This window comes from Eumetopias jubatus, unplaced genomic scaffold, assembly GCF_037043125.1.
Source record: "Eumetopias jubatus isolate StellerSeaLion01/CBP00866 unplaced genomic scaffold, mEumJub1_p1.0 scaffold_13, whole genome shotgun sequence".
Classification (NCBI taxonomy): domain Eukaryota; kingdom Metazoa; phylum Chordata; class Mammalia; order Carnivora; family Otariidae; genus Eumetopias; species Eumetopias jubatus.
Genome location: NW_028274819.1, coordinates 37358573 through 37384946, shown reverse-complemented (window position 1 = coordinate 37384946; position 26374 = coordinate 37358573). Strand labels below are relative to the sequence as shown.

General features: G+C 37.8%; 1 protein-coding gene across 1 annotated transcript in view; it reads left to right on the top strand.

The window, feature by feature from the left end:
- The first annotated feature begins 2174 nt into the window (after positions 1-2174).
- Positions 2175-26374, top strand: part of ANO5 (anoctamin 5) — a 102279-nt gene continuing 78079 nt past the window's right edge. The window contains exons 1-3 of the mRNA XM_088017433.1: positions 2175-2523; positions 12595-12641; positions 26127-26174. Coding sequence (XP_087873559.1) covers positions 2484-2523; positions 12595-12641; positions 26127-26174 — 135 coding nt within the window. The 5' untranslated portion in view covers positions 2175-2483. The remainder of the gene's footprint in view (positions 2524-12594; positions 12642-26126; positions 26175-26374) is intronic.

Here is a 26374-nt window from a genome sequence, read left to right as displayed (position 1 = left end):
AGTTTACAAGAAGTTGATAAAATATCAGCAAATACACCATCAAAAATTCCATTTGCTTTTGTGCAAAATCATCAACATGAAATGTCTTCTCATATGTGTCACTTCAAATATGGTACAGAATAAAGAAATATAAAACAATTTTATAAAATTATAAAAAAATAACTATTGCATTTATTTTTATTTAATCTATGTAAATCAAAGATTGTAGTCATGTGTTTAATCACATATCACAGCACCTAGCAAAGTACTGGTATACGGGAAGAACAAGAAATACATCATGTTGTTCCACATGTTATTGGAATCAAACAATGATTAATAATCAAGAGGCAAAAACTAAACACTGGGACGCCTGGGTGGCTCAGTCGTTAAGCAGCTGCCTTCGGCTTAGGTCATGATCCCAGGGTCCTGGGATCCAGCTCCGCATCGGGCTCCCTGCTAAGCGGGGAGCCTGCTTCTCCCTCTCCCACTCCCCCTGCTTGTGTTCCCTCTCGCGCTGTGTCTCTCTCCGTCAAATAAATAAATAAAATCTTAAAAAAAAAAAACCAAAAAACTAAACACTCACATCATAACTAGTGATTTATTATGATCACATTTAAGACTATTGCTTAACTTACGTACGTTTATATTTCAAACACAATTCCAAAATGCATCAAGTAAGGAATTGCCTCTAGTCTCAAATCACTTGACAGAGCCGACGCCATTCCTATAAGTTTAAATAGGGAACAGAGAGCATGGTATAGAAAAGGAAAGAAAAGAAGAAAAGAAGAAAGAAAAAATGAAAGAAAGAAGAGGAAAAAAAAAGAAAAAAAAAGATTTTCATTTGCACAGTTAACCGTGACCTTCACCAAAAACATTTCTTTCTAGGCCTGTTTCCCCACCTGTAAAAGGTAATTCTCAGTTCCAAAATGTCAATAGAAAAAAAAAAAAAGAATAGCATAAAAATGAAGAAAGGTCAAGTCTTCCCTGGTCATCTCCTCCTTATTCTTAAATCACCCCATCCCTGCCCCAAACTCAGTCACTCCCTTTTCAGCACTGTCAAGGCCTTCAGCTCAGACCACTACCGCACCCTCAGTTCACCGTCCCTCATCTATTCCCCCCACAGACGATAATTCTTATCTCCCAATTATTGGGGAGCTGGCAGTTGATAGGATCTCAACCACACAGAACCAGTTCAGAGGAGCCTGTGAAGAGTGGGACCATTTACTCTGCTCGAGGCACTAAGGGACACTTTGAGGTGGAGCAGGGCTCAATGTAACAAGGATGAGTTCTGAGAGCAGCTGAATTTTAGCACATTATGCTACCACTCTACACTCCTCACAACACCCTGGGAGGTAGGTGCTGTTGTTATTTTAAAAGATGAGGCAACTGAAGCTTCTAGAGACCTGCCCAATGCCGTCCAACTTTTAAGGGGCATCGCTTGAATTCGAACTCAGGTAAAAAATGTCTGACTTGTCCCCAACTGTATTAGAGAGAGATCTCGTTTAGCGCCCAGGAAGGAGGCCCGGCCAGGAGAAAAGACCCGCGCGGCTGGCGGCAGAGGCGGAAGGGAGGGGCTGCAGGATCCTCGGAGACCCGCCCACACGCCATCCTTAAGGCGGGGGCCCCCTTAAGGAAAGGGGGCTTTTCCTCACCCGACAAAAAATAACTCCTCGACTGGGAGGAGGTGCCCTCCGAGTGCCACCCGCGGAAAGCGGAGGGCTAGGCAGATGGAAGAGGACCAGGCCGGTCGGCGGAGACCGGAGGAGGAGTGTTGGGAGAGATGGGAGGAGGCAGGCGGGGAGGACCAGCTGTCTTGGGTGTGGGCCAACCGGGTGGAAGGGGACAAGCAAGACCTGTTGATTGGTCTGAGTGGCCAGGAGGGCCGGGAGGCGGCGGGGCCCGTGGGGGTCCCTAAGGCGGCGGGCCCCGAGGAGGCGGAAGAGCCGAGGCCCACGGGCTCCGGCCGCGGGAGCAGAGAGGGGCGGGCGGGCTGGGAGCCTGCCGAACCGGGGGGCGGGGCGAGGGCGGCCCCCGAGGGAGGGGCGGTGGCGGGTCCGGAGGGAGGGAGGGACGGAGAGGGGCGGGGAGAGAGGGACGGGGTGAAAGCTGAGGGGCAGTCCTGCGAGGCCGAGAGTATCCGCAAGCTAAGCGAGTTGCGGAGCCGGGGCGTCCCGGAGCCCAGAAAGCTCCGGGAAAGGTACTGGGAGGGCACCCAGGAGCGCTACCGGGAGAGGGAGGTGAAGCGCAGGGCCAAGGGCACGAAGCAGGTGGAGAATAAGTACCGGCTGGAGAAGAAACCCAACTGGCTGAAGGACCCGAGGCTGGTGGAGACCGAGGAGAAGGAGGTCCTCAGAGCGAAGACGGACGAAAACTTGGCCAACCGGGTGTCGGGGCAGCAAAGCCAGCGGCCCACGATTCGATTCAACGTCTACCCTAGACCTCACCTCCAGTCGCAGTGGTCCATCTGCCACCACTCAGTCAGTGTCATTAACGAGCTGGCGAAGATGGGCGACCCAGACGTCCTGGAAATGGTGCAGGAGGAAGGTAGGAGCCGGCGGACTCAGTGGCGCGGGGGAGGGTCGGGCTGGGTGCGCGGGGACCCCGGGGGGACGTTGGCGGCCCTGCGGCCTGGATCCCAGGGACGTTCGCTGGGTGGGTGCCCTGCGCGGGACAGGGGCTGCAAGAGGAACAGTCCCAGCCCCGGCGGGTGGCTGGGTGTCGGCGGCGCACCGTGATTTCCTCTGCTGCTCGCGGTAGCCAGGGACCTGCGTCTTGTGACCGCTGCGGTTCCGAGACCGCCCCCTTGCTCCAGTGTGCGCCGCCGAGCGGTGGAATAACGCGCGGAGGCTAGGCGAGCGCGCTGGCCGCGTGAGCGGAGGCGCTCCGGCTTCAGACTCCCACGCGGAGCCTCCGCTTAGGGTGAGTGATAGCGGTCCCCTGTGTCGGGAGCTAGCCCTTGAGTTCTTTGCCTCTCTTCATTTGCCGATTACTGCTCAAGCTTTGAGATCCTCGGTAATTATGCGAGGGGCGGACCCTAGGGTCGATCAGCTGGAGATTCTTGTGCCCCTGGAAACGCTGCCGTTTTACTGGCTTTCATCGCATCTTCACTTCCGTTGAGAAATATCTGTTCATTGTTTGCTAAGGCCGTGGCACAGACCTATGTTCTGTGGATCTGTTTTAGTACACACGTATGCTTAAGAATGTACGTATTTTTCTGCGACTATCTCCAGGACTCTCAAGGACACTTCCGTCAGTGACACTCTCTTTTCATGTATTGTTTGGTATTAGATCTGAACATGGAAACAGTTTTTTTAAGTGATGAAACATCTAAATAGTCCTAGCATTTAGTCTTCAGAGGCACCAAGAAATACAATGCATGATTGCATCCGCCTCTCCTTTCTCAACAGTTTATTGAGATGTAATTTAGATACCATAAGTCACCCATTTAAAGTGTACAATTCAGTGCTTTTTTAGTGTATTAGAGTTTTGCAATCATCACCCCAAATAGAAACCTTAGCCGTCACTCCCCATCCCCCCATTCCCTACACTTAGCTCTAGGCAGTTACTAATCTATTTACTCTCCAGATGTACCTATTATGGACACTTCCTACAACAGACTCCTACAATATGTGGTCTTTTGTAACTGTCTTCTCTCTCTTACCATAATGTTGGTGAAGTTCATCCATGTTGTCATTTGCATCCTTCCTTTTTACTGCGATATAATACTCCATTGTTATAGATATGCCACATTTTATCCGGTCATCAATTGGAGGACATTGGGGTTGTTAACATTTTTTTTCCGTCACAACAGATAATGCTTCTCAATTCGTGTACAGATTTTTGCGTGAACACACGTTTTCATTTTTCTTGGGTATATACCTAGGACTGGAATTACTTCATTATATGGTAGCTTCATATTGACCGTTTTGAGAAACTGCCAAACTGTTTTCCATTTTATATTCCAACCAACAATATGTAAAGGTTACAATGTCTCCACATTCTCACTAACATTTGTTACTATTTTTTTTTATTTATAGCCATCTACTGGTTGTGAAGTGCTATCTCTGTGGTTTTGATTTGCATTTTCCCAGCGCTTTTCCATTAAGTATCTTTCCCACTGCTTATTGGCCGTTCATATATCTTCTTTGGTGAGATACCTACTTAAGTCCTTTGCTCATTTTAAAAATTAAATTGTCTTTATTATTGCATTCTAAGAGTTCTTTATATATTCTCTGTGTATTATTTGCACATATTTTCTCCCATTCTGTGATTGTCTTTCCATGTTCTTGATAGTGTCACGTAAAAGCAATTCCCTTTTCTTTAAATCAAAAAACAACTTAAGGTAGAAGGAAATAAAACTATTGAAAACTTTAAGTTTTGACTAATGGCTCTGCTAAATGATGCAATAAATTTATTTGTTAGTGAAAATGATTGGTTCATTGTGCAAAGTGAAATGACTTTTAGATGTATAAAATTGAAAGTCCTTTTCTATACTTACTTAATGGTTTCCTGCTTTGCTGAGACTTACTTTCAGTTGTAATTTCAGTAATCCGAAGGTCTTAATAGATATTTTTTTCACTTAAAACATTCAGTAAGTCATTATTATCAAGTCTTTCTGAAGTAAAGCTATGAGAAGGTACAGAAATATATTTTTTATTGAAGGAAGAGAGGAGGGGAAAATGTGGAGTATGCAACTTTCTGTGCATTTATGAAGAAAAAATATATCAATATGACATAACAGAGATTGACCATTATTCTCTTTCAGATGTTGGAAGTATGATCTAGTGTAGCCTCAGGATAATTTTGCTTACTGGAAAGTATACTCAAATTAGTATTACTTCAGCCATGAGGTCATACTGCGGCTTAAGTCCATCTCAGGAAGACTTTTAGAACTTTTCCCGAACTAATTTGTTTTCCCTTTCCTTGGCAAAGACCTTTGTAATTTCTCTATATTCCCTTTTAATATGATTGAAACTTCGCCTCTGCTTTGGTGAGGGTAGGAGAAAAGGATATTGATGTGGAGTACCATATATTTGATGGTTGGGTCTGACGACTGCATCCAGTCCAAGTTCCTGTTTCCTGTTTTGTTCATGGATCCAGGATCCAAGCACTGGGGGAGTGGGGCATTGGTGAGCAAGGCCTAAGGAGCAGAGTGGTTCTGGCCTCTCAGATGAATCTCAGTTTTCTAAATGTTTTTCGCTATGTCAGTTATTTTGCGTGTTGGTTTTACTGCCCATTACAGAGACCCGTGTTATTACTGGAGTTGTATGAAAAGTGCATTAAAATTAGTGTGTTTTTTTTAACATCAACAATCCAATGGATTTTCAGAAGCCATTCTAAATATTCTAAATATATGTTTCTTTCTAGAGCTTAACGACACAGTATTAAAAACCAAAGTGTTCGCTGAAGAAGGCTGAAAATGACTGGGTTCCACAGCATCAGTTTTTAGGAGCTACTTTCATTTCTGTGTTTTAAAATGTGAACGAATGTCTTCGAGTAAATTTACTGATCCAGGGAAGCCTGGATCTTGTATATTATATGTTTCCTAAATCACCTTTGAAGGGTTAGTAGGACAGTTAAATGATTGATTTACATGTGATGAGATTTTTTTCCTAGAGAGAGAATGCTAACATTTTACCTTTTAGACATAATAGTTAATGAGGTATTTCTAGGATTTGTTACATTTTCTTAGTTTATTTTCTTCAGAATTGAACACATAAGCAATCAATCTTCTCTAGCTAGCTATTTTCCCACTATCTAATAATTTTTAAAATGAATCATAGAGACAAAGTGTAACTATACATATATATATATATCTTAAGATTTATTTATATATTTTTGAGAGAGAGAGAAAGAGAGAGAGATAGAACGAGTGGGAAGGGAAAGGAGAAGGAGAGAGAATCTCAAGCAGGCTCTGCACTGAGCATGGAGCCTGATACAGGGCTCAGTCTCAGGACCCTGAGATCATTACCTGAGCAGGAACCAAGAGTTGGTTGCTTAACCAACTGCACCAGCCAGGCACCCAAGTGTCATAATATTTAAATAGTTATGTAAACAAATATTGCTAGTAAAATGTCAGTGTTGCTGAAATTGAAATATTGACATTGTAAGGAAGTTGTGATTTGAAATATTCATTCTTTAGTTGATTTATGACATATTCAGCATGGCAAAAGACAGTTTTAAGGGTTTAACATTGAATGTAAAGTTGCTTGAATCTTTACAACTGCATTAAGCATTGTATTTAACCAAATCACCCTTCTTTTAGAAATGTGAATATTTGGTTACATGCATTTTGTTTTATGCTGCTGGAAGAGGTGTAAACTGAGAAGATCATTTGGTAAATGCAAGAGCTATTTTTGGGCTCAGGGTTTGTTGGAGTGTGTATTCTTAGCAATGTGCTTTCAGAGAAAACTCAAAGCTCGGTCTTTGGGCTGGCTTTACTTTTGCTTGTATTTTATGATTCTCCATAGCATTTGGTATTAAACCCTTCATATCTCTGGTTTCTAGCCCATAGAAGAGTATAATTATTTCCATTGATTTTAGAGGATGCTGAAGGAATGACAAGAGACTGACTTAGAGTTGTTGGCTTCAAATCCTGCCTCAGATGTGTTTCTGTTTTGACAGAGGCTTGGTGATTATGTGTAGTTATGACAACTTCATACTTTGTGAGTGTGAAAGTTTGTCTATATCTCTGGCCTGTGCGAGCATCTAATTGTGCCTGTGTGTGTCAGAGAGAGAGCTAGTGAGCACTATGTGTGAGAGGGGGCACAGCGTGTGAGGAAATACATCTGTTTTTTTCTAATCTTTCTGCTTTTCAGAAAAGGGGACAGTTTACAAAGTGTGTTCCACCTGGCTCCCAGGGGGCTTGCCCTCTCATGGAGGGTGATGTAATTGGGCTGGGTACCTAGAGAGGGCACCCTTCCGGGTGGTACGGGAGCAGGTAGGAGACCAACACAGGGACCGATAAGGAGGTTTCAGGCCAGCACTGAAAGGAGGATGTCAGAACGGATACGGTGTGAAAAACGAGCAATAGTTAGCCAAGGAGGAAGACAGTTGTTAGTTCTAAGGAAGGGCAGCAGCAAGTTGAAAGGGAAAAGGGTAAGAGAGAATCAGTAGGGGTAGGAAATAACCTGGAGGAACTGTGTTGTCCCTTTTCCAAATTCTCAAATAAACATTGCATCCAGCTCTGATAGCAATTTGAAAACATTGTTTTCAGTGAGTTGTTTTATGTTAAATGCAGCAAAAATGCTAAGGGGAAGGAATTAGTGCTTACAGATTTTCAACTCTCTCTTCTAAAAAACAATTCTAAAATACTCTGTAGTCCTCACTTAAGGCTTGCGCTTCTTCCCTCTGTACTTGGAACAGTTCTTCTGCATAATGACTGTTTTTGTTCTCAAGAAAATAAAAGCCTCCCCTAAGTCAGAATTCAAGTACCATGCATTGAAAGACAAAGTGTGTATTCCTTGGAATCCTATTTTTTATGTACATATTAGAAGAGTTTGCTAGATTGGTTTTTTTCTCATTTGAAAATCCAATGAGAGTTGGTTGCCGTATTGTGCAGTTTTGAACTATACATCTAGACAGTATTCATGGGTAAAACGCTTTGCTGACGGACCATGTTTTATATTTTTCAAATTATCTTTACTTATATTTTGTCTTTTAGATGAGAAAGTCTGTACTCGGAAAAATTAAGTGATACAGCTATAGCCAAGTTTGTTTAGTTTCCATGCTTTGCTTGCCATAACTATTAACCTTTTAATAGCAGACCCTGCAACAAAAAAGATCTGAATACAAAAGAAATTCTTTCATCTTTATTCTGACACTCGAATTTATCTCAAAGAATTTAAGTTTTGAAAATCAATAATAGCCAGCCACACCTCCTTCCTGGTTTACTGGTTTACTGCAGCAACTCCTGATTTGTCTCTTGGCTCAGTCTCTCCCCCTTCTTTTTAACCCATCCTTCCCTGCAGGACCTGTGCTTTTCATACAATGTAAATGTAAATACGACTTAACATCTTTTTTGTAGGGGGCGCCTGGGTGGCTCAGTTGGCTAAGCATCCTGCTCTTGATCTCAGCCCAGGTCTTGATCTCAGGGTCATGAGTTGAAGCCCTGTATTGGGCTTTACCCTGGGCGTGGAGCCTACTTAAAAAAATAAAAAAATAAAGCTTTTTTTGTGGCTTACTATTTTACTTAGAAAAAAAATCCAGGTATACAAAGTTTTCCACAAACTGTCCCCCGCTCCAAGTCTCTCTGTTCAGTCCTGCCCCTCTACCATTTACTTACTGGTCTTCAGCTTGACCTTCACTTCTTTGAACACCTCAAAACCATTCCTGCCTTACAGCCTTTATGTGTTCTCACATGGCTTGAATGCCCTCAACTTTCAGATCTCAGTATATATATTCCTGCCTCAGAGAGATTTTCTGATTTTCTAATATCTAAACTACTCCCCTGACCAGCTCTGTTTATAGCATTTATCTCAAGTTTTGGTCTGCTTCCTCTACAGAACTGTAAATTTCTTAACCATGGAGAATCAACAAATGTTAGCCATTATCACATTACTTTCATTGTTATATTAACGATCCAGTATCAAGAACTGTTAAAGGTCTGAGAATTTACTATAGCTGGAGGTTAACAGAATATCCCATTACAGTTTCATGGATACTGGTAGAACACGTAAGACACATGGCTCAGAGACAAAGGACAGTTTATTACTCACAGCATTAATAGTAGCCAGAGTGGCAGCACTTTGTGCCCATTTCTTGGCCCAGTTTGCCAAAAATCAATGCAAAGAGGCCCAGAAAATACCTGCAGATGTGGTGGGTTGAAATACAGGAGAGCAGTCTCAAGTTAAGGAACTTAGGAGTCTTTTGTATTGGTCAGTAATTATGCCTTCTGTTTGCTCTGGAGGGAGACACTGTAATAGTCCCAGACTGTGAGCAAACCTGCCTTTTGCTACAGAAGGAGATGCTGTATCTTACCAAGGGTGTTCATTCACCCAAGATCCTTGAAAAGATAATCCAGAACAAATGGCAGTCAGTGTCTCACTAGCAAGATATGCAGAAATGTGAGTGACCCAAGGAGAATTGTCTCCAAGCAGTATCTGCCTCTGAGTATTCATCCCTAAGTAACATCCTTGGGTTTTGCATAGTTATCTTTATATAAGTGGAATATTAAATTTCTGCCCCCCCTTATTTTTTTGCTAAATAATATTCTTTGGAGAGTTATCCATCTTTTTGCATGTAATTGAAATTCATTCAATTTTGTTACTAGATACAGTATGTGGTATTATTATATATATTATTGGCCATAATACCACGTAATTGTATTTATCCATTTTACTATTTCTGGATATTTGAGATGATTTTGGTTTCCTAGTTATTCCCAGCAATGCTTTTATGAACATTCTTGTACGTTCCCATAATGCCTGTATTTCTTTTGAGTTTATACCTAAGATAGCACTTCTCAAACTTTTTGATCTCAGGACCTTTTTATACTTTAAACAATTATTAGGAACCTTGAAGAGCTTTTGTTTATGTGAGTTATGTCTATTGTTATTCACCAGGGATATCCACTTTTACCCCTTCCATTAAAAATAGTACTGGAAGTTCCAGCCTGACCACTTGGGCAAGAAAAAGAAATAAAAGGCTTCCACACTGGAAGAGAAGAATTAAAATTCTCTCTATTCACAGATGATATGACCTTTTATGTAGAAAACCCTAAAAAGTCCCCCCAAAACCTGTTAGAACCTGTAAATGCATTCATAAAAGTAGAATACAAAGTCACTACGCAAAAACCAGTTAAATTTTTGTACTCTAACAATGAACAATCTGAAAAGGAAATTGAGAAAACAATTCTATTTATAGAGTAAGAGACATATCTACAAAAAGGTTGCTACAGCTAATTTCAAAAAAATTACTGCCTTCTAGGATTTTTATGGTTTCAGGTCTGACGTTTAGGTCTTTAATCTAGGAGTGCACTTGTTGTGATGAGCACTGGGTGATGTATGGACCTGTTGAGTTATTATATTGTACACCTGAACCTAATATAATACTGTATGTTAACTAACTGAAATTAAAATGAAAACTTAAAAAAAGAACAAGATATTTAAGAATTAACCAAAGATTGCAAGACTTATATAAATAAAACTACAAAACATTGCTGAAAAAAATTAAAAAAAATGCAAACATACCTTATGTTCATAGATTGGAAGACTTAATATTAATAAGATGTCAGTACTAACCAAAGTGATCTATAGATTCAGTGCAGTCCCTATCAAAATTCCAATGATGTTTTTTGCAGAAATAGAAAAAGCCATCCTAAAATTCATATGAACTCTCAAGGGATGCTGAATAGACAATCAGTCTTAAAACAGAAGAATAAAGCTGGAAGATTCACACTTCCTGATCTCCAAAATTACTATAGAGCTACAGTAGTAAAAACAGTGTGGCACTGGCATGAAGACAGATATAGACCAATGGAATAGAATAGAAAGCCCAGAAATAAACTCTCACATATATGGTCAAGTGATTTCTTTACAGTGGTGCTAAGACCATTCAATGGGGAAAGGGCAGTCTTTTCATCAGATGGTGCTGGGGAATTTGGGTATCCACATACAAAAGAATGAAATTGGACCCTTACCTATGACCATATATAAAAATTAACTCAAAATGGAATTAAACCTAAATGGAAGACCTAAAACTATCAACCTCTTAGAAGAAAAGAGAGCAGCAGTTTCATAGTGTTGGATTTGGTAGTGGTCTCTTGGATATGACACCAAAAGCACATGTAAGAAAAGAAAAATAGACAAATGACCTCATGAATATTAAAAATAATGTGCATCAAAAGACACCATAAACAGACTAAAAAGGCAAACCGCAGAATGGGAGAAAATGTTTCCAAATCATGTATCTGATTCAGAATATATAGAGAACTCCTGAAACTCAACAATAGAAAAATCTGATTAAAACCAGGCAAAGGATTTGGATACACATTTCTCTTAAGAAGGTATAAAAATGGCCAATAAGAACATGAAAAGATGCTCAATAGCATAATCATTAGGGAAGTGCAAATCAAAACTAAAGTGAGCTACCACTTCAAACCCCTTAAAATGGCCACTATCAAAAAACAAAAAATAACAAGATTTGATGAGGATGTGGAGTAATTCGAATCTTTATGCACTGTTGAGAATGTATAATGGTAGAATTGCTGTGGAAAACAATATGGTGGTTCCTCAGAAAATTAAAAATTGAATTGCCATATGATCCAGCAATTCCACTTTTAGGTGTATGCTCAAAATAATTGAAAGGAGGATTTCAAAGAGCTATTTTTACAGCCATGTTGATAGCAGCATTATTCATAAAAGCTAAAATGTGGAAACAATCCAAGTGTTCATTAACAGATGAATGGATAAATAAAATGTGGTATACACATACAGTAGAATATTGTGCAACCTTAAAAAGGAAGGGCATATGCTACAACACTGATGAACTTTGAGGACATTATGCAAGGTGAAATAAACCATTCACACAATGACAAATTCTGTATCCACTTTTACGAGGTACATAGAGTAGTCAAAACCATAGAGACAGAAAGTAGAATGGTGGTTGCCAGGGACTGGAGGAGAGGAGAATGAGGAGTTATTGTTAATGGGTATTGTGTTTCAGTTTTACAAAATGTAAGAGTTCTCGAGATAGATGGTGGTGATGGTTGCTCAATATTATGAATATAATGCCTTTGCACAGTACACTTAAAAATGGTTGGATGGTAAAATTTGCTATGTGTATTTTACACAATAAATGGAGAAAGAAGAGCAAGAAAGAAAGAAAGAAAAAAGAAATAGGAAAAGGTTTACAAATGGTAGATTTATATTTTCTATATTTTCAGAATATATATGAATACTTCCTAAGATTACAGTTACTGTGGGTGGCCATTCCATTCCCACTGTGATTTTCCCCAAAAAGTGTTTTTATATAGGAAGGTTTTGACTTGAGAAGTATTTCTCAGCATATCTCCAACATGGAATCACTAGAGAATAAGAATCTTCTACATTTAATATTTTTTTTAGCATTAGAAACTTAATTTGAAGATGTATTTCAGTGCAAATGACTCAACACGGAACTATCACAAAGATACCTGTGTATGAGGAAAGTCATTTGGCCTGTTTAGAACTGGTGGTGTCCTTTAGTGCTTTCCTTGCAGACAGTTTGGTTCAATTCTAGGGAAACACGCCAACGGAATATTAAATCTTATGCACTGAAAACTAAGAGGTAGTGATGGACATCCCTACTGGATGCTTTCCTCTATCCAGTTTTGAGGCCACAGATTAATAACTGCATTTATTAGAGTTAATTTTATTTCTTAGTGGGAGACATTATATCCTACACATCAGTGTTTGCTTTTCCTGTAAGTTATAGACAGTTTTTGGTGCTGACTTCTACTGGCAGTTGTTTTGAACAACTTAGCTCCAGAGAGGTCTTGGATGTTTCCTTTCAGTATTTTTTCTTTGAACTTCTTTGTTTGATTTCGGAATTTCTGTTTTCTCCTCATGCAGACTTTTAACCTATTCTGATCAGTTGGTCATTCTAACTTGTTTTTTCCTTTCTTATTTAATTTAGAGAGAATATCCAATATAGAAACAGAATATGTTTTCGGAATGAATGAGGTAAGTTAAATGTGTATGTATTAGTTTCCAATAAGTCAGAACAGAAAATCGGGACAAGGTTACAAATGTACTTTGTCTGAATACTACATTCTTTTTATTTTTCCTTTAATCTATTCATGTTTTTGGTAAGGAAAGCAAATTCCATGTTTCATGCAGATTCAATACTTGATCTTTCTAGATGTGATAAGGGAGCAAATATAAGTTTGGATTTCTTTTGAGGCTCCCTGTGAAACAAACTCAGATATGCTGAGTCTTGCTGTGTAAGAGAAAAGTATTTGGCTTAACGCTTTCCTAGAGTGTTATGAGGTTGGGATATGTGACAGCTTTTTATGTTACACTTACTGGTATGTGAGGAGTGCTTATTGATGACTAAAATACAGTTCGAGTGACTCAACTCCAATTAAATACATATATTAAATGAAATAATAATAAAATTAAATACAAGTTGTAAAAATAAAAACTTAACTAAAGGCCTTATTTTATTTATATAAACTTGCAAAAAGATACTAAAAATTTACCTTTCTTGTATACAGAGTATAAGCATTCTAAAGATATTTCGGATAAGATAATCTTTCTGGTAGGCTCTAGTTGACACAAAAGCACTCACAGAGGTAGATTTCTTTGAGTTGGGTTAGGGGTGTCCAGCCAGATAGAAAAAAAGTTCTTTAAAAATAGATAGATTTTTAGGAATGACTGAAATTCCCACCCTGGGAAACAACCCACCAGATAGACTGGCTGGATTAGCTGGCTGACTTAAAATTTGCAGAAATTCTGGGATTCCTTTAAAACCTGTGATCAAAATGCTGAGAGAAATAGAATATGATGGCCAAGGGGACTATGAACATCATTTAGTTCAGTGATTTTTACAATGCAGTTTGTAGACCACCCAAATAACAATTATATTAAAAAATTTCTTAAAAATGCAGACTCCTGGGTCCAATCTGCTAATCGTATTCTTGAGGAATAAGGTTATAGAGTCATGATTTAAAAATAACACCCCCAAGTGATCTTTATTGCTACTGACGTTTGAAAACCACTGTCATAAAGCAGAGTCTCCACAACTTAAAGTGATGTAATATGACACAGGGAACATGTTTATTAAATAAGTAAGTGAATCAAGGTAACTATGTAAAAAATTTGTCTCTGGAGTGGACTGAAGAAACAGTTATCATACGAGATTTATTGATCCAATTTAAATGATAATAAATCTATTGTCATTTTCATGTTGTTCATATTGACATAATAGTAATATACTCTGCACAGATCTCTATATGCTTGCTCAAGTTAACTTCAATTCCAGTTCATTTCTTTGCTTTTGTATCTTTCATATATATATACATACATACACACACTGTTGACTTAAACTTCTGTAATAGAAAAACAATTTCATCAAGTCATATTTGTTCTGTTCCTTATCTCTTTGCATATTTAAAAAGCAATGGGTGTTACTTCCTTGCTTTCAACCTTGGATAGGACTTCATTTGAAACAATTTTGCTTAGATTTTTAAGGCTTTACATTTGACTACCTTTTTTCATATAAAGTATTTTGGAGTAAAAACAGCATCTCTCTGAAACATAGTTGAAGAATGCCTAATAAAGTTTGAAATTGTTAAGTGGATATATTATTGAATTAATCCATTGAAAAGTGACTGTAGCTTTTGCTTCCAGAAAGAGGAGTAGAAGAAATGTTCCCTGTTCCTTCTGCTAAGTACTACTAAAAACCCTGGACATTATATATAAAACAAGAAGACCCTGAAAGTTAGAGAGAAGAAGAAAACTGTCTAGTGACCTCAGGACCCAAGGAACAACACTAAAGTTAGTTCCCTAGGTTTTCTGTTTGCTTTATCTAGTACAGACTGGGTGTAGGAGAGGCCAGCAAGTGCAGAAATGCTAATTGGCCCAGACAAAGCATCAAGGAAAGCCTATTTTCTTTCAGTGATGGACCAGAAAAAAGATGACCTAGGAATACAGAAAACTTTTAATCAATGACTGTTTTTTTTTTTTTTAAGATTTTACCCATTTATTTGAGAGAGAGAGAATGAGAGATAGCACGAGAGGGAAGAGGGTCAGAGGGAGAAGCAGACTCCCTGCCGAGCAGGGAGCCCAATGTGGGACTCGATCCCGGGACTCCAGGATCATGACCTGAGCCGAAGGCAGTCGCTTAACCAACTGAGCCACCCAGGCGCCCAATCAATGACTGTTTTTGTAGCCAAACACCACAGGGAAAACAACAACAACAACAACAACATGGTCCTACCATCATCCCCTTCAAAAAGAGTTGAAATGAGGAGACTAGGCGTTAACCCCTGTCTGGTGATCATAGGATGTCCCAACTCCTCCTAGAATTTGTATCAAAGAATTCTGAGTGGGGAACCAGGACTTTCATTCCCACTGGATGCTAACATGTCTGTCTTTCACAACCCTTGCATGATGTCAGTGGAGACCATGTAAGGAGCCTAGACTTCCACTTTCAGCAGTAGTAATAAGGTGGCCAAACCTTTTCTGCTGGGTTGGTATCAGATACCTCCGCAATGGAGAGCCAGTGGTTTTACCACTATCTAGGAGAAAAACCACCTCATACCACTCCCTGACAGTGAAGGCCATGTGGGGAGCAGGAGGAGGCACCCTTGCCCTTTCTAGCCAGCTTGGGATCAGTGAAGGTCTAATGGTAAGTTTGAACTCCCCACACCAGCCATCATTAATGAGAAACACTTCCAACACCTTACCACCCCCTCATGTCCATAGAGGCTGAGTGGGTGACCTGGACTTCTACCTGCATCAGATGGTGAGGCATCATCCCACTTAACCCACCAGAGTAGTACCAGAGGAGACTTAATAAAACATAAGGTTTAAATAAAATCTAGCCTCATAACATAATACTCTAAAGTCCAGATTTCTAGAGAAAAATCACATGTAATACGAAGAACCAGAAGGGGATATCAACTTGAATGAGAAAAGACAGATATCAATGCTGAGGTGAAATGGATGTTAGAATTATTTAGATAATGATTGTAAAGCAACTATCATAATAGTGCTTCAACGAGTATTTGTGAACATTCTTTGAACAAATAAAAAAGAAAGTCTCACCAAAAAGAAAAAGTAGAAATTTTAAAGAAGAACATAATGGAAAGCTTAAAACTGAAAAATAGAATAACTGAAATAAAAAAAAAAACTCAACAGCAAAGTGGAAAGGATAAAAGAATCACTGAATTTGGAGATAGAAATTTTTGTCAAACGATCTAAACCTACAGATTCAAGAAGCTGAAGGAATCACAGAAATAAATAAATCCAAAGAAATTCACACCAATTCACAAAACTAGATACAAGAAAAAGAAAATTTTGAAAGCAGTGAGAGAGAAACGTCTTAACCATAGGGGAACAGTAATTAAAATGACAGTAGATTTCTTATCAGAAACCATGGAGGCTGAAAGAACTGGTACACATGTTTTTTCAAGTGCTAGAAAGAAAGAAACAAACAAAGAAGAAAAGAAAAAAGCCAATCCAGAATTCTATAGCTAATGAGACTATCCTTAGGAATGAGCAAGACAATCTCAAGTGAAGGAAGACTGAAGAAATTTTTCACCAGTACATCTACCTTAACAGATTGACCAAAGGAAGTTCTCTAACAGAAAATAGAAAGAATTTTTGTAACATGAGGAAGGAGGGGAAAAAAACAACAGAAAGGATAAAAATAAGACTTTCTCCTCTTGAGTTTTTAAAATTGTGTTTGACAGTTGAAGTAAAAATTTTAATAATGTCTGATGTGGTTCTCAATGTATGCAGAGAAATATATAAGACAATTATAAAAATTTGGGGATGTAAAGGGAGGTGAGGATCATATACTTTACTTGAGAGAGAAAGCATGTAAACTGTAGACTGTGATAAGTAATGTATATATAATGTGATATAAAAAGCAACCATTTAAAAAACTATATGAAGAGATACACTCAAAAATTTTTCGATAAATAAAAGTGGAATTATAAGGTAAGGTTTCAGTAACCCACAGGAAGTCATGAAAAGACAGAAACACAAAATGGAGGGAACAAATAGAAAACAAACCCTAATGTGTATCAATAATTACATGAAATGTAAGACAGAGATTTGAAAAATGATTTAAAAAACATGACAATAAAAGGATTAAAAATATACATTATGGTTGAAGATATATGCCAAAATTAATAAAAAGAAAGTAGGGGTGCTACATTAATATCCTGTAAAGTATACTTTGGAGCAAAGAAAATTACCATGGATAGAGTGGGATATTATATAGAGATAAAAAGGGTCCATTCAACAATAAGACATAGCAATGCTAAAGTTGTATGCACCAAGTAATAGCATCACAATATGTGAAGCAAAAACTAATATAATAGAAGAGAGTAATACACAACTCTAATTATAACTGGAGACTTCACCTCTTTCTCAACAACAGATGGAACAATTAAGTAGAAACCAGCAAAGATACAGATGGACTCAACATATCATCCAGTAGGATATAATTGACATTTGTAGACTATTCCACCTAACAATAACAGAATACACATCCGCCTGAAGTGTTGGTGGAATATATGACAAGATAGACCATTTTGTGGGCCATAGAACAAACCTTAACAAATTTCAAATAATTCAAATTATGCAGAGTGAGTTCTCTGACCACAATAAAATCAAACTAGAAATTGGTAAGAGAGCGAGAACAGGAACAGCTTCAACAGTTGGAAACTAAACAGCATACTTCTAAACAATCTGAAGGACAAAGTTTCAAGAGAAAACCAAAACCAAAACAAAACAACACTGAACTGAATAAAAGTGAAAATGCAGCATATTAACATTTGAGGGATGTAGCCAAAGCAATGCTGAGAGAGAAATTTGTAGCACTAAATGTTTGTTGGTAAAAAGGAGAAGTCTCAAGTCAATAATAAGCTTCCATCTCAAGAAATAAGAGCAAAATAAACCCAGAGAAAACAAAACGATGGGAATAATAAAGAGCAGAAATCAGTGAATTGGAAATTGAAAAATGTTAGAGAAAATAATTGAAACAAAAAGCCAGTCCTTTGAAAAGATAATAAAATTGACAAACCTCTAGCCAGACTTACAAAAAAAGTGCGGGAGAGAGAGCGAGTGAGCAAGGGAGAGAGAAGAGATAGACATAATCAGGAATAAAACAAGGCATATCACTATAGACTCCATATCAAAATGATAATAAAGGAATACTAAGAATAATTGTACACATATAAATTTGACAACTTAGATAAAATGGATGAATTCCTCAAAGATCACAAACTATCACAGCCTATTCAATATTAAATTGATAATATGAATAGTCCCATAATTATTAAGTAATTAAAGGAGTACCTTAAAGACTTCTTCCCCCTAAGAAATCTCTAGGCCCAAATGGTTTCACTGGAGAATTCTACCAAATATTTAAAGAATAATTAACACCAATGTCTTCTGGAAAATAGAAGAGGAATGAACACTTCCCAGTTCATTTTAGGGGCTTGCATTACCCTGGTACTAAACCAAAAAAAAAAAAAAAAAAAAAAGTACCAAAAAAAGAGAGAAAACTACAAACTAATATTTTTCATGATCATAGACACAAAAATCCTTAGTAAAATACTGGCAAATAGAATATGAAAAGAATATAATACTATAACCAAGTAAAGTTTATCCCAATGATGGGAGGCTCATTCATTATCCAAAAATCAGTTGATGTACTTGATTATATTAAAAGGATAAAAAATCAAAATCAGATTTTACTATTTTTTTCAGAAAAGACATTTATTTTATATATATATACCCACATATCTATCTATCTATATCTATATTTATATCTAATCTCAGAAAACTAGGAATAGGGAGGAACTTCCTTACCTGAAAAAGAACATCAATAAAACAATAACATCATATTAAGTAGTAAAAGACTGAATGCTTTCCCTCTATGGTCAAAAATGTGACAAGAATGTCTTTGTTTATTCCTCCTATTAAACAGTACTGAAAATTCTTTCAATAAGGTAAGAAACTAAAAGGCATATGGATAAGAAAGGAATAAATAAAACTGCCAGTTTGCAGATGACACAGTGGTCTAAATTGAAAAAAATCCAAGAAATCTACAAAACAAACAAACAAAAAACCCAACCCCTCCAAAAACCAAAACAAACAAACAAACAAACAAACAAAAACCCTCCTGGAACTAAGAAGTGAATTTCATACAGAAAAATCTGTTGCATTTTTATCTATGAGCAGTGAACATGTGGAAGCCCAAATTGGTATATGGGTTAATGCAATTCCTATCGAAGTCTCAACAAGACTTTTTGTAGACATAGACAAAATTGTTCTAAAATTTATATGGAAATGCAAAGGAAGTAGAAGAGATAAAACAGTTTTGAAAAAAGAGAGTGGGAGGAATCACTCTACCCAATTTAAAGCCTTGGTTTTGTTTTGTTTTTTGTTTTTTTTAGCTGCTGTTTAATCAAGATACTGTGTTATTTGCAGAGAGAGGCATGTAGATTAATGAAGCAAAAGGGAACTGCAGAACTAGTCCCACACAAGGACACCCAAACGATTTTGGACAAATGTGTAAAAACAACTCAGTAGAGAAAGGATAGTCTTTTCAGCAAATGGTGCTGGAGCATTTGGATATATATAGGCAAAATTATGAACTTTAACTTCAACCTCACACCTTACACAAAAATCAATTCAACATTGATCACAGATTTCAATGTAAACCATAAAACTATACAACTTTTTGAAGAAAAAATAGGAGAAAACCTTTGGAAAGTAGCTCTTTGTAAAGCATTGTTAGACTTGACATAAAAGCATGATCTGTAAAAGAAAAATTAAGTTGGGCTTTTTCAAATTTAAGAACTTTTGTTCTATGAAAGATCCCTGGTAAGAGGAACAGACAAGCCACAGATCTGGGGAAAACATGGGTGCATCACATATCTGACAAAAGACTCCGATCTGTGGTATTATAAAGAAGCAGCAAAACCCAGTATTAAAAAACAACCAACCCAAATGAGTAAAATACACGATGATATATTTCCTTAAAGAGGATATAGATGGCAAATCAATACATCTGGCAAATAAAAGATGTTCAGTATGACTAGCAATTAAGGAATTGCAAACTAAGACCAAACTGAGCTATCACTATATGCCCATGAGAACCACTAAAATGGAAAATAGTGACAATCCCAAACAGCAGTGGAGATGCCGAGAAACTGGGGCTGTCATACGTTGTTGGTGGGGATGGAAAGTAGGGACAGTCACACTAGGAAACTGTGGGGCAGTTTCTTAAAAAAACTAAACATACACTTATCCTATGACTCAGTAATCACACCCTTGGGCATTTATCCCACAGAAATGAAAACTTAATAATCACACAAAAACCTTGGAACAAATGTTTTGAGTAGCTTTATTTGTAGTAGCCCAGAGTACAAACAACATGAATGTCCTGCAGTAGGTGACTGGTTAAATCAACTGTGGCATAGCCTTACCATGGACCACTACCCACAAATAAAAGGAGCAAACTATTGATATGCACACAGCTTGGATGGGTCTTCAGGGCATTAAGTTTAAGGAAAAAAAATCTCAAAGTCCACATACTGTATGATTCTATTTTTATAGCTTTTGAAATGACTATATAGAAATGGAGAAAAAGGGTGCCTGGGTGGCTCAGATGGTTAAGCGTCTGCCTTCGGCTCAGGTCATGATCTCGGAGTCCTGGGATCAAGTCCCGCATCGGGCTCCCTGCTCCTTGGGAGCCTGCTTCTCCCTCTGCCTCTCTCTCTCCCTCTCTCTGTCTCTCATAAATAAATAAGTAAAATCTTAAAAAAAAAAAAAAAAGAAATGGAGAAAAAATTAGTGGTTGCTAGGGGTTATGGATGTTTGGGGGAGGAAAATAGACATAACTTTTAAAGGAACAGTGAACGTTATGTCTATTTTCCTCCCCCAAACATCAGTGTGATACAATACATTAATAAAAGAAAGAACAAGAACCATATGATCCTCTCAGTAGATGTGGAAAAAGCATTTGACAAAGTACAGCATCCTTTCTTGATCAAAACTCTTCAGAGTATAGGGATAGAGGGTATCAATATCATAAAAGCCATCTATGAAAAACCCACAGCAAATATCATTCTCAGTGGGGAAAAACTGAGAGCTTTCCCCCTAAGGTCAGGAACACGGCAGGGATGTCCACTATCACCACTGCTATTCAACATAGTATTAGAAGTCCTAGCCACAGCAGTCAGACAACAAAAAGTAATCAAAGGCATCCAGATCAGCAAAGAAGAAGTCAAACTCTCACTCTTTGCAGATGATAGGATACTTTGTGTGGAAAACCCAAAAGACTCCACCCCAAAACTGCTAGAACTCCTACAGGAATTCAGTAAAGTGGCAGGATATAAAATCAATGCACAGAAATCAGTGGCATTTCTATACACTAACAACAAGACAGAAGAAAGAGAAATTAAGGAGTCGATCCCATTTACAATTGTACCCAAAACCATAAGATACCTAGGAATAAATCTAACCAAAGAGGCAAAGAATCTGTACTCAGAAAACTCAAATACTCATGAAAGAAATTGAGGAAGACACAAAGAAATAGAAAAACATTCCATGCTCATGGATTGGAAGAACAAATACTGTGAAGATGTCAGTACTACTTAGAGCAATCTACACATTTAATGCAATCCCTATCAAAATACCATCCACTTTTTTCAAAGAAATGGAACAAATAATCCTAAAATTTGTATGGAACCAGAAAAGACCCTGAATAGCCAGAGGAATGTTGAAAAAGAAAAGCAAAGCTGGCGGCATCACAATTCCAGACTTCAAGCTCTATTACAAAGCTGTGATCATCAAGACAGTATGGTACTGGCACAAAAAGAGACACATAGATCAATGGAACAGAATAGAGAGCCCAGAAATGGACCCTCAACTCTATGGTCAACTAATCTTTAACGAAGCAGGAAGGAATGTTCAACGGAAAAAAGACAGTCTCTTCAACAAATGGTGTTGGGAAATTTGGACAGCCACATGCAGAAGCATGAAACTGGACCATTTCCTTACACCACACACAAAAATAAACTCAAAATGGTTGAAAGACCTAAATGTGAGACAAGAGTCCATCAAAATCCTAAAGGAGAACACAGGCAGCAACCTCTTCGACCTCAGCCACAGCAACTTCTTCCTAGAAACATCACCAAAGGCAAGGGAAACAAAGGCAAAAATGAACTCTTGGGACTTCATTAAGATAAAAAGCTTTTGCACAGCCAAAGAAACAGTCCACAAAACCAAAAGACAACAGACAGAATGGGAGAAGATATTTGCAAATGACATATCAGATAAAGGGCTAGTATCCAAAATCTGTGATGAACTTATTAAACTCAACACCCAAAGAACAAATGATCCAATCAAGAAATGGGCAGAAGACATGAACAGACATTTTTCCAAAGAAGACATCCAAATGGCCAACAGACACATGAAAAAGTGCTCAACATCGCTCGGCATCAGGGAAATCCAAATCAAAACCTCAATGAGATACCACCTCACACCGGTCAGATTGGCTCAAATTAACAAGTCAGGAAATGACAGATGTTGGCAGGGATGCGGAGAAAGGGGAACCCTCCTACACTGTTGGTGGGAATGCAAGCTGGTGCAGCCACTCTGGAAAACAGTATGGAGGTTCCTCAAAAAATTGAAAATAGAGCTACCCTACGACCCAGCAATTGCACTACTGGATATTTACCCCAAAGATACAAATGTAGGGATCCGAAGGGATACATGCACCCCGATGTTTATAGCAGCAGTGTCCACAATAGCCAAACTGTGGAAAGAGCCAAGAGGTCCATCAACAGATGAATGGATAAAGAAGATGTGATATATATATATATATATATATATATATATATATATATATATACACACACACACACACATACAGTGGAATATTATGCAGCCATCAAAAGGAATGAAATCTTGCCATTTGCAATGAGATGGATGTAACTGGAGGGTATTATAATGAACGAAATAAGTGAATCAGAGAAAGACATGTATCATATGATCTCACTGATATGAGTGAGTCTTAATCTCAGGAAACAAACTGAGGGTTGCTGGAGTGGTGGGGGGTGGGAGGGATGGGGTGGCTGGGTGATAGACATTGGGGAGGGTATGTGCTCTGGTGAGCACTGTGAATTGTGTAGAATGTTGAATCACAGACCTGTACCTCTGAAACAAATAATGCATTTTATGTTAAAAAAAAAAAGAGAAGATAGTAGGAAGGGTAAAATGAAGGGGGGGGATATCAGAGGGGGAGATGAACCATGAGAGACTATGGACTCTGAGAAACAAACTGAGGGTTCTAGAGGGGAGGAGGGTGGGGGCATGGGTTAGCCTGGTGATGGGCACCTATTGAATGGAGCACTGGGTATTATATGCAAACAATGAATCATGGAAGAGTACATCAAAAACTAATGATGTAATGTATGGTGATTAACATAATAAAATTAAAAAAAAGGAGCAGCACAAAGGAGATCCTTATAGCTAGAATTGCTCTGAGTATTGGGCTGGTTTTTAGTCAAATGTACACATGTGATACAACACAGTGCTTGCTATACATGCACATTGTACTCATGTCAGTTTCCTGGTTTTGAGGTTGTATCAGTTATGTGAGGCATTAATCATTGGGGGAAACTGGGTGGTGGGCACATGGGATTTCTCTGCTATCTTTGCAAATTCCTAGGAATGTATAATTATTTTAAAACGAAAAGAAAAAAGATAAGTGAATACAACTTATTTAACTTTTACTCAATGCCAACTTGATTTCCTTTTATTGACTCAAATGCTGTAAAAACACAAAATCTACATTGTAGTCAATTTTTTTTAAAATGACATAGTAATAAGAGAATATTCATTCAAGCTTTGGATTGAGGCAAAGACAATCAGAATAATTTAATTTAGTCCATTAGCAAATTCATAGCTATGGAGAATGTTTGGGCCTTTTACAAGACAGAATACATAGAAATTCTAGGCTCACTATTTTAAAATTTTCTTATACTTTCAAATGATCTCTGTTTTCACGATTGCTTAAACTTTAAAAGGACTAAATTCTAGAGTATTACCTCCTATCTACAATTGATATAGGTCATCACTGAACATTGTTAGAATTATTTGGAGATCCAGAGAATGCATGTGAATTAAAAATTTATGGGATGATATATTAAATTTATGATATGATCCCTAGAAATTAAGCAAAAATTAATTTTAAAATGTCAACATCTATTGAAAACTTCCCATGTATTATATTTAATTTCACTGTACTGAAACTGTGGCATGGAGAGGTTAACTTGCTCAAATTTATATGTATCAAGCCATTAGTTTTGCATAATTGAAGAAAAAGGTTATGAAGAGTCTCTAAAATGAGACTATCTAAACTAGTTTATTGTTATATCCATAAAATTCTGGTGTTGGGTTTCTGAACCCAGGCAGGCTGATTCTAGAGCTTGCTCTCTTAATCACTCTACAATATTGCTTCTTTTAAGAATCCTATATAGAAGTACTTTTTTCCCCCTGAATTTCAGTTTCCAAACAATTGCTTCTCACATTTAGAATAGTCAGGATTGCTACTTAGTTTCTATGGTGATGTCTAGATCTTCTGAATATTGCCACATTTTTGTTTTGTTTTTGTTTTGCTCCTGGGATTTGCATCATTCATTCATCTATTTATTCATTTCATTCCATTTTGTACCATTTCATTCAATTCCTTAATGGTTGGGGTCAGGAAAGAGGCAGCCTGAGACAGGAAAGTGATGGTTATGGAAGGGGGAAATGTAGAATTGAGATTGTCCTTTGGCCTGAGACTAAGGTCAGTGACAAATGAAACAATGAAATACTCAGCAAAAAGTATGAGGAAACCTATGTGAATTTTATTTTGCAAATTGAAGATACACTCACAACTTTTGATTGAAAAGTCACAGCAAGTTCATGTTTCTTACAGTGAGAGATTGTAAAGTGACGAGCCCGGTTGCTTTTGGGACATTTAATGTATGGTTTTTTTGTACCTTCTTGTAAGTAAGCAACTGGCTGTTCTCTACCATAATTGAAAAAAATTAGGTTATGAGGAGTCAACATAAAGTGAACCTATAATAGATTCATATATTATCCTTAAGGCAGAAATGTGGATGCACAATTTATTATTATAGGCTGCTATTTTGGAATTGAGTGATCAAGATATTCGTTAGCTCAGGTGAGTTAATGGAATTCATTCAAAGTCCATAGGCAGATCACACATCAGTGAAAGAGGATTTTGAGCATATATTTACTCTTAGACTCAGTCTACCATAGTTCTTCCAACTGTTTCAGTATAGCTTTAATACCATAGATGGCATTCATCTTTTCATGGAATTTATTTTGAATACTGTAATATGAAAATTAATAGGTGTTCAAAATTCTCTTCCTTGTCTTCCTTAAGAACATAGATAAATTACTGTGTTTTTTTTTTTTTTTGTGTGGCACATTTTGCAACTTAAATTTCATAGCATTGGATGTCTTTCCAAGGTGCCCTTTGATTTCTTTTTTTTTTAAATGTTGATAGTACTTTTTATCTCCTATTTTCAAAACTGGTCAGCCCAACATCACCTGGGTATAATGATGCTGTTTGTGATTTTCCAGGAACCAGGTAAGTGAATTCCCAGTCTAGACGTGAGTTTCAGGTCATTTTTGCTGACTGCTGCCTCTCCATAGCACCCTCCGGTACCTATCACTGGAGACCCCGGAGAAGTGACAGGGTGTCGTCTCGGGAGCATGTGCTGTGGTGTGCAATCTGTCGGGGAACATGAGGATTTAAAATCCACCAAACACCAGGCATCGCTCTTGATTTAATTACAAGTGTTCTGTGTGTATTTATATCCATGTATGCCTTCTTTTCTTGGGTTGTAAGTACAGATCCTTAAGAATTCTGGTTTCCTAAGGTATTCACTTTATTTAATAATTTAATAAATTGATAAATTAAATAACTTAATTATTTGATAAATATTTATTTAATAATTCCAAACAAATGTTGAAAAGTCTAAAATAGCCAATTAATTCTGCTTTTCCTTGTGGTCCTGTTCAGGACACAGCATCGTTCAAAGAGTGGCGCTTTTTGTTGTTTTCTCTATAATATAGTAGTTTCTTAACCATTTCTCGCATCTCAGATTTTTTTTTTTTATGATTTGATAAAGCTGCCTGCAAAAGTCCCATTCTCTCCCAAGCTCTTTCTCTCTCTCTTTCTACACACACACACACACACAAGCATTAACACACATGCGCATGGATGCACATACATACATACACACAGTTTTGCATTCAATTTCAAGTGTTTTGTAAGTCCTCTGAATTGCAGGTTTAGTATTTCTGTATTGAGAACCTAGAATTTGTGTTGTTGAAAGTGACATGCTCCCCACTTGCGTTATTATTAACAGCATTCTGTCTTCCCCATGTTACTGTTAGCAGTCCCTGAGCAGCAGAGAGACCAGCTTTCTCATCAGTGAAGAACCAGCGGTAAGCAGCCATCAGCACTATACTTTCCTGCACGGACACAAATGGGGTATTATTTTGTAGTAAGAGAGGGTGATGCTCTCTTTCCCAGGTCAGTTGTTTTTCACATCCTCATATGTGATAGTCGAGAATTTATTACTTTGGAAAAAAATCAGTTTCTTATGGGGAAAAAAGTAACAACAAACATATTAATGAGAAGTACA